Source organism: Chrysochloris asiatica, unplaced genomic scaffold, assembly GCF_000296735.1.
Source record: "Chrysochloris asiatica unplaced genomic scaffold, ChrAsi1.0 scaffold00117, whole genome shotgun sequence".
NCBI lineage: Eukaryota > Metazoa > Chordata > Mammalia > Afrosoricida > Chrysochloridae > Chrysochloris > Chrysochloris asiatica.
Window position 1 is genome coordinate 1950024 of NW_006408635.1, and position 13307 is coordinate 1963330.

The 13307-nt window shown below is 46.7% G+C and overlaps 1 protein-coding gene across 1 annotated transcript in view; it reads right to left on the minus strand.

Annotated features, from left to right (window-relative positions):
- CNKSR3 (CNKSR family member 3) overlaps window positions 1-11273 on the minus strand; it is a 119360-nt gene extending 108087 nt beyond the window's left edge. The window contains exon 1 of the mRNA XM_006868445.1: window positions 11222-11273. Within this exon, the coding sequence (XP_006868507.1) occupies window positions 11222-11273 (52 nt within the window). The remainder of the gene's footprint in view (window positions 1-11221) is intronic.
- Window positions 11274-13307: the final 2034 nt, after the last annotated feature.

Consider the following 13307-nt stretch of genomic DNA (forward strand, 5'->3'; position numbering starts at 1 on the left):
CACATAAGGAAGGATGGATATGTCATCCATTATTAGTAAGTATGTGACAGGTGTGGCTCTTTGGGCCAATGTGCTGGACTGCAAAGTCATTAGAACTTCAAGCTTGGTGGTTCAAGCTCACCAAGCACTCCTTGAAAACCCTATACAGGGTCGCTATAGGATGGAACCAACTTGACGGCATTTAGAGACAACAAAGTAATAGATGTGCTATGCTTTAATAACTACTGGTCACAACATTATATATTTAAACAAAACAGCCCGATGATTGTGAATGCATCATGTATGTCACTTGAATGTATCATGAATGAGTCATGACTAGTATGTGAGGAATCCTAGTGGCATAGGGGTTAACCAAAAGGTCAGCGGTTCGAGCCCAAAAGCAGCTTCTCGAGAAAAGAGCTGACTGGAAAAATTACAGACTTGGAAACCCCATGGAGCAGTTCAAGTGTGTCCTACAGGGTTACGAGAAGCCAGAATTGACACCAGAGCAAGAGGTTTAGTAACTGCACAGACAATTCTATGCTACGCATTAGGCAAAGAACGTTCCTGAGATTTCCTCTTCTAACCCTAAACTTTGTGAGCTGGTTATTTTCTGCCCCATACCCATCCTATTTTACAAGGAGCTCTGGTAGCATAGTGGTTACGAGTCAGGCTGCCAACCTCAAGGTCAGAAGTTCAAAACTACCAGCAGTTCCACGGGAGAAAGATGAGACTTTCTGCTCCCATAAAGGGTTGCTATTAGTTGGAATCTAAGGTTTCTGCTCCCTGTGCAGGGTTGCTATTAGTTGGAATCGACTCCACGGTACTTAACAACAACAACAACCCATCCTATTTTACAGATGAGAACATACAGCGGGCTTGAAGAAGCTTAAGTTCTTTACCCAAGATTTCAGAGCTAGTCCTGTGATTCCAAAGACTAGGTACCACCATTCCCTACAGCTGCTTAACCTGCTTTGTCAAAGTAGGTGAAATGAACCAGCTGGGAGAACTCACAGGCAGGAAAGAAATGGTATTGTTACTGTTGTTAGGTTCCGACTCAGAAGGACCTTTATGCACAACAGAACGAAACACTGCCTGGTCTTAAGCCAGCTGCACAACTGTTGTTAAGCTGGGACCCATTGCTGCTGCCATTGTACCAATCCATCTCATTGAGGAGCTTCCTCTTTTTCGCTGACTTCCACTTTTCCCAGCATGATGTCCTTCTCCAGGGACTTGTCCCTCCTGATAATACATCCAAAGCATAAAAGATGAAGTCTCGCCATCCTGGTTTCCAAGGAGCATTCTGGTTGTACTTTTTCCAACACAGATTTGTTCTTCTATCAGTCCATGGTATTTTAACATTTTTCTCCCATCCCATAATTCAAACGCATCAATTCTTCTACAGTCTTCCTTATTCACTATCCAACTATCACATGCATATGAGGCTACTGAAAATACCATGTCTTGGGTGGGTCAGGCCCACTTTAGTTCTCAAACTGATACCTTTGCTCTTGAATACTTGTGCAGCAGATTTGCTTAATGCAACATAGTTTGAATTCTTGCCTGCTGCTTAATGAGTGCTGATGATTGATCCAAGTAAATGAAGTCTTTGACAACTTCAATCTTTTCTCCATGGATCATAATGCTATTTATTGGCCTAGTGGTGAGGATTTTTGTTTACATTGAGGGGTAACCCATACTGCAGGCTGTGATCTTCATCAGCTAGTATTTTAAGTCCTCTTCATTTTCAGCAAGCAAGGTTGAATCATCTGCAGGTGTTAAAAGAGTCTCCCTCCAGTCCTGAGCCATGTTCTTCTTCATGTAATCCAGATTATTTACTCAGCATAAAGACTGAATAAGAATGGTGAAAGAATACAACCCTTCAGTGTCCCCTGGTTCTTTTCGAACACTGCTTCTTGATCTATGTACAAGTTTCTCATAAGCACAATTTAGTATTCAAGAATACTCATACTCTGAGTTCACTGTAGCATGCCAAGAACAATAATGTGATGCCCAAAATACAAAGAAAACATCAACAACAAAAAAACTAGGGTGAGAGTCAAAAAGAGAAATGATTCATTCCAAAGCTGAGTCTCCTGAAACTACACAATCTCCAACAGACAATAAGTTCCCCAACTTGAAACTGGTCAAGTTCTAGGAACTAAGATCACATTCCTTGAATATAAATCCAGAAAACACAAGATCAAAAGCTCCTTGAAGTTGCCCCCTATCACACTTGTTGATTAGGAGAAAACTAGAAGGCGAGAAGGGGAACCATGGTTAGGCACACACACCTGAAAGGAGCCGGGCCTGGAGTTTGCTCCCGGTTTCTGTCTCTTTGACCTTGGACACTCGTTTGACTTCCATGGTTCCTGTCTCCTCCTCTGTGAATCTCATAGATGGTCTTGGGAAGAATCACTGGGAACATATGTGAATGGGCTCTGAAGAACTCCTGGCAGTAAAGTGTGTCTTGTTCACTAAAAACCTGGATAATGACCTCACCAGTGATGAAGACTCCAGAGAGAGCATGATGTGAGGGTAAGAAGGGACAGGAACTCTGGTGAGAATATTAGCATCCCAGAGGCAGCAACACGGGGCACAGTGAGGCACCAGAGAGGCCCGCCCTTGCTCTCTATGAAAAGGGGTCCTACACACCATGATCAATTGGGATAACATAGTCCACAAAGACAGTGATCTACATCCAACTTTTGTGAGTAGTTACCGGCATCTTATACAGTCATAAGCGACCATCTAAGAGGCAGCTAATTGGGTCTCTTCTTTTATGAAGGAAAGCAGAGTGGTGAAAATAGAAGATACTTGGAATCCACTACTCTGGTAGACTAATGAAACATGTGAACATCCATCTCCACGATCCTGAGACCAGAACAGGATGGTGTCTGGTTACCACTGCCAACTGTCCTAGGGCTCAGATACAGTGGAAGAAAACATGGAACAAGACTCAAAATTATGAAAAAGACCAGGCTTACTGTCAGAAGATACTAGAGAAACCTGAGACTACTGCCCTTCTGTAGATGTTGTATTGTTGTGAAGTGCCTTAGAGTCAGTTCCGACCCATAGCATCCCTGTATAGGGTTTCCAAGGTGAGCTTGAACCACCAATCTTGCAGCTCAAACGGCTTTACAGTCTGGTGCATTAACCCACAGAGCCACACCACAACTCCCGTGAGGTAGACAGATACAGAAAAAATACGGGGGGGGGGGACCCATACAGATAAGGTCAGGTATGAAAATGTCACCTCGTAACCTCCATGTGACACAAGGCTGGGGGGCACTGGCCTTCCCAAAACCCCTACTTTCAGATTTTGAGACTTGCCTTGGTTATTTATTCCCTAAAATGTCCTTTGGTGCCATTTCTCATCAACAACAAATCTCCGCCCAAAATCAGAGAAATGTGGTAAGCCCTCTATAGTCACAGACTAGAAGACAGTATGACTGACCAACAGTCCATCACTTCCTCCAAAGGCCAGCGGAGGACAAGCTCCAACCGCAGGGTCACTGACCACCCACAGCCTCCTTCTTCCTACATGTCTTTAAAACAAAACAGAAAGTGTGATAGTTGAGAGTACTCTTCAAGTCCCAAGGGATCCGTAAGGAATCTCAGGAGAATCTTCACATTTGGTTTGCTAGGAAATACCTACTGCTGTTCCTAGGTGGTGTTTATAAATATAAGCACACACCCCTAAGACTGTTGCTTTTGCTTTAATTAATGGCTAAGTCAAGCTTCCTCAAATTCAGTGCCATCATCCTAGAACTTAAATAAAATACACAGACCACCTGGTGGGTCCCCGCAGCCCAATATGGCAGTTGCGGGACCTACCAAAAATATTTGCAAACATGTACAACTGTGTGCTAGAATAAAGCTCCCTCAAAATAAAGTAGGCACACCGGTCACTCGGGGACCTTGTTAGCATGCAGATTCTGATCCAGCAGCTCTGGGGTAGACACGAGACCCGGCAGCTCTAGCAATCTCCCAGGTGAGGCCATGGACCAGGGGACTAACTGGGGTCAACAGTCTAGAGCAAGATCCAATCCCAGCGCCATCCTCACTGAAGTCCAGTTACCATAAGAAAACAATGGAGAAAACAGGTCTTGAGCTTATTTACCCAGAGAAGGTTTACGATATTGACAAGAAACATTCATCACTCAGCCATCCAAGAACCTAAGGTGTCCCTAGTAGAGCAATGATTAAGCACTCAGCTGCTAACCAAAAGGTTAAGGATTCCAACCCTCTCAATGGCTCTGCGGGAACAAGACCTAGTGACCGCAGCTCTGTTCGGTCACGTGGGGTCAATGAGAGTCAGAACGAACTCAACAGTACACCTGCCATGGATTGAATTATGTCTCCCTCAATTTATGTGCCAGTTTGGCAGTTACATAATGACATAACGTGGCAGTCATATGATGCTCCCCCATGATGTGATCTGATGTGAAAACCCAAGAGGAGGATTAAGGGTGAGCTAAAGTACCTTAATGTCGTCATCACCCTGATCCAATGGGGTATGGCCTGCAACTCCTTTCATCTTATCACAAATAGAAGGAGAGAGACGTGAGCAGAGGAGGATAGCAGTACCACCAAGAAAGAACAGCCAGTTGTTAAGAGTGTGCGTCCCTGGAAGTGGGAACCCTGCGCTGTGAAGCTCCTAGATCCAGGGGAAGGTTGATGGCAAGACACACGGAGATCTCCAAGGACTGCTGGGCCTACGGATGCTGAAAGGAAACAAGGACCTTTCCTCAGAGCCGACAAAGAGAGAAAGCCTTTTGCTGGAGTAGGCACTCTGAATTTCTAACCCCCTTAACTGAGACAGAATAAATATCTGTTTGTTAAAGCCATCTCTTGTGGTATTTCTGTTAGAGCAGCGCTAGGAGTCCTGGTGTGGAGCTGTGGGTTAATGTGCTGGACTACAAAGTCCATTTGAACAACAAGGTCAGCAGTTCAAGCTCTCCAGTTGCTCCTTGGTAACCCAATACAAGGTCACCATGGATCGGAACCAACTCGATGGCACTTAATGACAACAACAGAAAACTAAGACAGCACCCAACCACCATCATCAAGGACCTTCCTAATCATTGGCAAGTTCTGCCTGGGATCCTCTGAGTGACTGGGAAACAGCAAGGGAGTTCCTGAGCACAGACCGAGGCACCTGGATGGTAGGGTTCAACATCCATAAAGGCCTGACTGCACCGAGAAAATAATTCATGTCCTGGGGCTATAGGCTAAAACCAGAGAGGAAGCAATAAAACAAGGAGGAGTCATTTACTGAAAGCTCAGGAGAAGATCACACAGCCGGGAATGGACTGGAATGCAAACCCCAGGTCAGACTGCAGAGCCACGTGCTCAACCAGCAAGCCACAGTGCCGGGTGTGAGCCAATGGAGGATTCAAGCGAGTATCAGCGAGCAGCTAAGGGCACCTCCACCATAAATCTGTGACCCCAGGCAAATAGTTTATCTCTGCGTCAGTTTCTTCATCTTTAATATGGGTTAGTAATAGTCAGACACCTCACAGGGTTTTTTATTAAAGATGAAATGGGTAGTCTAGCTTAAGAACTTAAAACAAGGTAAATGGCTTTAGTAAATGTTCTGCTATTTTTATGATGAAGAAAACCCTGTGGTTGGAGTTCAGGAGACAGAATGGTACCAGTGATGGGGTGGACTAATGAAAAGATATCTGACCTATGACCTACAGGTAGAGAGAGAGAGGCTAAAAGAAAAATTATAAACTGGAACCGGAATGCCAAGGGAGTGACCGCCACAGAGAAGGTTGCAGGAAGAGCTTGACAGAGCTAAGGGGGTGCTACCATCATGGTAGGCTACAATGTACCAAACCTCCAGAATTAACAGGACAATTCTAGCAGTAGAACCAAACAACAGACTCGAAGACGTTACAGAGGAAGACTAGAGCCCAAGGCAAATGACTATGAAAACTCTGACTTCCACAGGGCCGGACCTGGGGCAAGAAGGCCCTTTTTTCTCTCGGTTGGTGATAGGGACATTCCCTCTACCAGCAGTTTCAGAACCTGACCAGAGAGAACTAAAAGTGTATCTTATGGTCATTCAACCATTCACTTATCCAGAACCTGCCGACCCCAGATCAATTCATTACGAGATGCAGCATGGGGCTGCTGGAACAAACCTGTTCCTTCCTTCCTGTTCTAGAGCCTCCTTCCAGTCTGAAAGCAAAACACAACTGAACAGTAGCTGCATTAGACAATTAAACAAGTCATGGAGTCCTGGTGTGATGCTGTAAGATAAGCATTGTACTGCTAACCACAAGGTCGGAGGTTCAAACCCACCAGCTGCTCCTTGGAAACCCTATACAAGGTCACTCTGAGTCTATGGCACTTAACAATAAAAACAACAATATTTAAATGTAGCATAGAGACCATGATCTCAAATTAGGGTTTTGACCTAAGAACACGTTAACAGGAATGAAGATTAAACACCGTTTCTAAAACACAGCTGACCCACGAGCTGGATTTAAGTGAGAAACAGTGACGCGTGTCCAACTGAGAGGGGCTCAGCTATGAGAACTAGTGCAAACAGAATGCGGTATGGCAGACGATAAGGTTGCTGACTAATTTCTCCTCTTCTTCCCTCCTTACGTAGTGGACAAACACCAGTTTTGTTCAGGGCCATAACATACACAACTTAAAAAAAAAAAAAAACGTCTAGCATCCCTTACAACCTGGGGCAGTCACATGACTGTTCTGCAACTAAGACATGAGCGATGTCACTAGATAGAGCTTCAGGAAGATCTGCCACTGCTCATCCCTTTGTGTGGGAGTCCCTTCTTCTGCCTGGACACAGAAAGTGGAACTGTCACTTTGTACGGACACACTGAGGTCTTAGTACAAAAAAGAACACCATGCACTAAGAATGGCTGAACAGACAGCAGCAGGAGCCGGGTCCTGAAGGCACCAAAGAACCCCACAGTCCTGAACTGCTGACTTCTCCTATGAGAGAAAACTCAAACTGCCGTTGAGTTAAGTACACTGTCCGCTGGGGTTTTCTTTGGGTGCAGCAGAACCTACTCTTACCTGATATCCGTTGTAATAAACCATTCATTTGCTTTGCCAAAGCCCTTATGGAATGATTCCACTGGCAAGGTGTCAGGAACGATGAATTCATGTGATTTACAAATAACTTTCCAGAAACCTGGCTGACATAAAAAGGTGTACATACTGAAAAACTCTCTCCTATGAACGTACACTGATAACTCAAATCTGAGTGTGTTCTAGGAGGGGCCTAGAAAGATGGAGTGGAACCGCCTGGGGCCAAACCCTGCTCTGCAACTTCCCAGCTGTGTGAAATTGATCAAGGTACTTAACCTTCCTGTGCATCCCTTTCCTCAACTTCAAAAGGCAGCTGTGCACATGACACGAACTTGTACTGTCCGATGTGATGCTTAGACCTGTGTCAGACACATTGCTAACATTTACTGAGCATCTACGCCTACGATGCTAAAACTGGCAACGAAAACTGATAATAAAAGCCAGAAGCATTCACTTGCTCTTTAAGAGTGAACTTGGGTCCTAATGCAAGTATCTAATAATGTTGGCATTAAAGTAAGCTGTAGATTCCTACCAAGTTTATAATGTTTCAAAGCTAATGCTTCCTGCCCAGAAGCCATACCCATACTCACACAACACCAAGGGTAGCAAACTCTCTGTGAAGTGGTGCTTATCAGTAGGGAGTATTTATAAAACAGGGGCTGGGTAGCAAGAGTAGCAGAGACAACTAAAAATAACCAGATGAGCAAACAAAGTTTTCATAAACCGAGAGTTTGTTAAAAAGTCAGTACTTTAACATCATTACTAAGAAATATTCACATAATGCACTTCGTTGTGCTATTGTGGAGAAATAGAGCCTCTGAGTCTGTCAGTTGGCCACACATTTCCTCATTTTAGATTCAAACACAGAAAGCAGCCAGGACATTCTAGGAAGCTGTATTTCAGAGTCCAAAAGGGCACACAGAAGCATGTGGTATGAAGTTCCCGACTGTCAGCCACAGGTATGTAACCTAATCAGTGTCCATGCTTCGGCCACTGAGGTAGTGAGCCACCCCTAACTGCTCTGTCAGGTCATTAGGAAAAACTTTCTTGATGAAAGCCATCTCACCTAAAACCACCAGGGCAAGGGAATTGGATGCCAAAAACACACTTTACTGTGTCCTTCCTTTCAGATGCTAAACAAGTGTAACAGGATGTGAATTTACACTTCTCCTCTTCAAACCCCAAGAAGGGTGAAAAAAAAAAAAAAAAAACCCACACACAAACATTAAGGGTATGAAATCTCACTCCATAATCTTGATGTGTGCAGGCAGGTTACCATTTTCTGCTGGTGCATTATCAAGAAGACTTACAGTGGCTTTAGGAAGTCAAAGTGGTAAGATTTAACCGTCTCTACTTGGTGTCACCATGGGTTAAGCATCCAGCTGCTAACCAAAAAGCAGGTGGTTCAAACCGCCAAGCCATGCTAAGGGAGATAGATGAAGCTGTCTGCTCCCATCGAGATTTACAATCCTCTAGAACCATTGCATTCTATCCCATAGGGTCACCAGGAGCTGGAATTCACTCCACGGCAGTAGGGTGGGTTTGTTTTGTGGTTCTACTCTACTATCCATCAGACAAGTTAATTCCTTAACTGCCATCAGAAAAGTCAGTAGTTCAAACCTACCAGCCGCTCTGAAGGAGAAAGATGTGGCCGTCTGTTTCCATAAAAATTTACAGCCTTGGAAACCCTCTGGGGGCAATGTTACTCTATCCTACAGGGTCGCTGTGGGCCGGAACCAACTCAACGGTACTGAACAACAACAACCATAGGGTCCTGCAGAGTCCTGGTGCGACAGTGTAAGCTAAACAAAAGAATGACAGTTTAAACCCACCAGCTGCTCCTTAGAAACTGTATACAGGGTCACTATGAGGCAGATCTGACTGGACAGCCCACAACATTAAGGATTCTATGGAATCTTGGAGTAGCACTGGACTGCTAATCCACAAGGTCAGCAGTTCAAACCCACTGATCGCACCTCAGAAACCCTATACAGGTTCATTATAAGTCAGAACCAACTCATCAGCCCTTAGCAACAACAACAGGGTCACTATGAGTTGGAATAAACTCAAAGGCAATGATTGTGTCGGGTGTAATTTTAAATGTTCTGTTGTTGTTGCTAAATCATGTTGAGTTGGTTCTGACTCATAGTAACCCCGCATAGAATTTCCAAGGAGTTGCTGGTGGGTTTGAACTGCTGACCTTGTGGTCAGCAGTCCAGTGCTAATCCAAAAGCACCATACCAAGATTTCCTTAAATTTTATAGCCACCACAATTGAAAATGTAAAAATAAACTGGTGAAGTTAATTTTAGGAATATATTTAAACTCATTATATCCAAATATTCAAAAATATTATTTCAACATGTTGCTGTTATTTGCCGTCAAGTCAGTTCTGACTTACAGTGACCCTGTATAGGGGTTCCAAGGAAGAGCTCGTGGGTTTGAATTGTCAAATATATTATTAAAAAAAACTATTAATAAGACCACTCTAGAGGTTAAAAACAGCTGAAAGCTTATCAGTTTCCTAAGCTGCCTCTATGGTCACTCAGTCTCAGTCTCAGGGACAATCAAGCTGCTGGACAGGGGATTTAGTAGGATCTGGATGGGGGTACACAGCCCATTGCTTAGCAGAGTATTTGGTGGTAGTGGTGCGCCATGGAATCGGTTCTGACTCACAGCCATCCTATATAGGGTTTCCAAGGCTATAAATCTTTATGGGAGCAGAAAGCCTCATCTTTCTCCCACAGAATGGCTGGTAGTTTCCAACTGCTGACCTTGAGGTTAGCAGCCCAACTCTTAACCACTACGCTCCCAGAGCTCCTTAATTTCAGCAGGGTACTTACAGCTTTCAAATAAGGTTTTATACCTCCTACTAACAACACTGGCTGCTCTTTACCCAGTCAAACCTAATCACTCCTTTATATGTTTTGTTTTGTTTTGTTTTATCTTGATTTTATATGAGAGTCTGTGAAAGTAGACCTCAGACCCATCTCTAGTCAGGAGAGCTCAGGAATCAGACATGCCCTCGGACACACCCCACCCCTGTGCCACACAGAACACCCCATCCAATGTGATCCACGGAGATGATATGAGGATGATACATGTTCACTGGGCCATGGCCATGGGACAGGCGATGGTTAAATGGCCGGATCTTACCAGCGTTACCTACCTCACAGGCTCACTGTGATGATAAAATGCATTAACAGAGAGCAGGCTTAGCAAACCGTAAAGCGCTACACAATTCTAGTTATTATAATTGAGAAAGGACACCATTCCTCACCTAGAAGAGCAGATAGAAGAAAGAAAACAACAGTAACTTGACACAGAACAATGTTGAATTCGAGGGAGGGGGAACCCACGAAAATGGACTTTGTTCTCTTCAGAAGAAGAGTACAAAGAAGTTTGAGGGCCTCAGATTCTGGGGAGATGCTCAAAAGTAAGCGAGGCAGCTAAGAGTACAAGTTTCTACCCCGGCTATTACCACCCATCCTGCTCTCCCTCGTTCCCAAAATATTTCAAAAAACAGTGGCTCAAATCAGTTCAAGCTCTCTTCCCAAGTCTTAAATGTGGGTTAGAACTGTTACTCTCGCCAGGGGTTACTGACACTTTCCCCAAGCAAAAGTCTCAGAGTCCGGGGACTCCGAGCTCAAGCGTTCTCACCCGCGCAAGCGCCACAACGTTAGCTCTTGGGCTGCCCTCTCGCCATCTCCAACAAAAACAGAAAGGCTCTCTGCAGCGGGCCGCTGGCATCTTTACCTGTCCAACCGCCCCGTCATGCCCGAGCACTGCTCCGGGCAGCCGGCATTTACGAGGTCCGGCAGGAGCCACCCGCACAAAGGCGCCTTGTGCCTCTGCGCTCAGGGACGGGACGCTGGGGTGCTGGGCACCGCACCCGGACCGGGTGAGGAAGGCGCCATCCTCCAGCATCCCCACCCCTCATGTTCCAGAAAAATGGGGCCCCTTGTCTCCGTTTTCAAGACGGGACTCCTTCGCCTTGCCCCAGTCTGTGCCCGGAGAAGAACAGCTCGGAGCTGGCGAAAGAGTGGGGGCGCACAGGCCACGCGGAAGAAGTTTGCGCAGTCAACGCGCTAAGCTTTCCAGTATCCAGACCTTGGGCGGAGCTGAGCACGGTTCCCCATTCCCCCCGCTGCCCCCTCCTCCGGCCTGCTCACCTCTAGTCCAGTCCACCACTTGTTTGGGGCTCCACTTGGTCACGGGCTCCATGATAAATGGTTGTGCTCCAGCCGGGCTAGAGCGTCGGCGTAAAGTCCTGGAGCCTGCTCTCCGAGTCCCTTTGGCTGGTCCCCTGCGCGCCGGAGCCCCCAATTAAGATTGCATGGAGCGGTCAATAGGTCAGTCCAGCGCGTCTCCGCGACACTCGGGACAGCTGTGCGGCTCCTCCTCCTTCAGCTCCCCGCGGCGCCTCCGGGAGCCCGAGCACAGCTGCTGCTCTAGGCGGCGGCGACCCCAGACCCTCCGGCCTGGGTGCGAGATCAATCCCCCTTCTCCCGCCGAGTTGCCTCTCTACCCAGGAATGTTTCCTCGGCTCCCCTCTGTGCGGCGCTCTCCCGGTGCTGCGTGCGCCCGGGTCCCGAGCTTCCCAGCCGGCCTTCCCAGAGCCGCGCTCCGGGCTGCACTGGGGGACGAGTGCGTAAGGGTTACGAGTCTCAGCTGCCGGCGCTGCGACCGAATAAGAGAGGGGCGGGATGCGCGGCGCGAGACTCGCGGGGACCGGGGCGCAGGCTCCTCCTCCCGCCGCGCGCGTCCCCGGGGAGGCCCGCCGCGCGCACCCGGGGAGGCCTGCGCCCCGTTCCAAGAGGCGGAGCGGAGCGGGGCGGAGCGAGAATGGGCGGGGTGGGGTTAGGCAGGCGGTCTGGGAGCCTGCGTGCTGGGGGCACCCACCGGCGGGTGGTCGTAGCTCTGTCTGCCTGATTGTAAGCAACTAGACAAGACACAAGAAGAAAGTACGAGAAGGATCTGTATGTTCCGTTCCCTCTGAGCGCTTTTTAAAAACTTACAAAACACGGTGGTGTTCTGTGAGTAAGGCCTCCTCTTTGTAACCTTCTGAATGCAAAATCCTAAAAAAGCAAGCCCAGCAACACCAAGTCGATTCTGACAAAATGCACAGTATAGGACACAGTGGAAGCGCTCCATAGCATTCCTTCCCGAGGCCGCAAGATATATCAGACAGACAGATCTTTCTCCTGCAGAACCACTGGAGGGTTTGAACTACCGGCCTTGCGAAATAGCTCTGTGTTATTTGCATGACGGGGCTTCACAAAGTTCATGTGAAAATTCCTTTTTCTTTTCCTTCCTTACTTCCACAAACTTGTTGAAGCCTCCTTCTGCTTGGGATGAACAAGTGTTCATTTAACTCGCTTCTTTGTAACGCTTCTTCATGATGCTTCAACTTCGTCCCTGAAGTGAACCCCAATACACTGGAAAATGGTAACTCTTAGAGTTCTGTACTCGTATCGCCGGATCGTAATAGTCAGATTTGTGAAGTGAGAGAAGGGTGCTCCTTTGTATTAGTCATGAATCATCAGGAGAGAGTTGTTAGCCCGCCAAAAAAGAAAAGAATGAAAGGCGTGGGCACGATTTCAGCAGCTGATCTGGGCACGGCCCTCCATCCAAGCTCACAGGGCTCCAAGTGGGGCCAAGGTGAACCCTGAATTGGGGGAAATCCTAAACTCCAGCATCTGCCCCTCCACTGACAAGCCTCCTCTGAGTGCCCTTCTGGGCCCAGTAAACTGTACTCCTACCCATGCTTATATTTTCTGACGTTTAATAATTCCCACTGTCAATTACGTTATTTGTTTACACCTTCTCCCCGAAAACTGTTAACCCCTTGAGTGCAGAAGCTACCTGAGATAGGCATTTTGACTCCCCTTCCAAACGCTTATCTCATTGCATCCAACAGAGTGTGGAAGTATGGTCTATATCTATTCATTCTATAAATATCTGTTCATGAAGGCCTCATATGTGCCAGCCACTGTATTTGTTAAATACAGGCATAACCCAGAACCAGACTCGCTGCCATGGAGTCTTGGAGTCAGTTCCAACTTTGAGCAGTCCTATAGGGCAATACAGAGTTTCCAAGGCTGTAAATCTTTTGGAAAGCACACTGGCTTATCTAACCCCCTCTGCCCCAGCCCAGCTGCTGGTGGGTTCAAATAGACAACTTTAGGTTCGCAGCACAATGCTTAACCCACTGTGACACCAGGCATGCCTCGTTTTATTGGCATTCACAGATATATT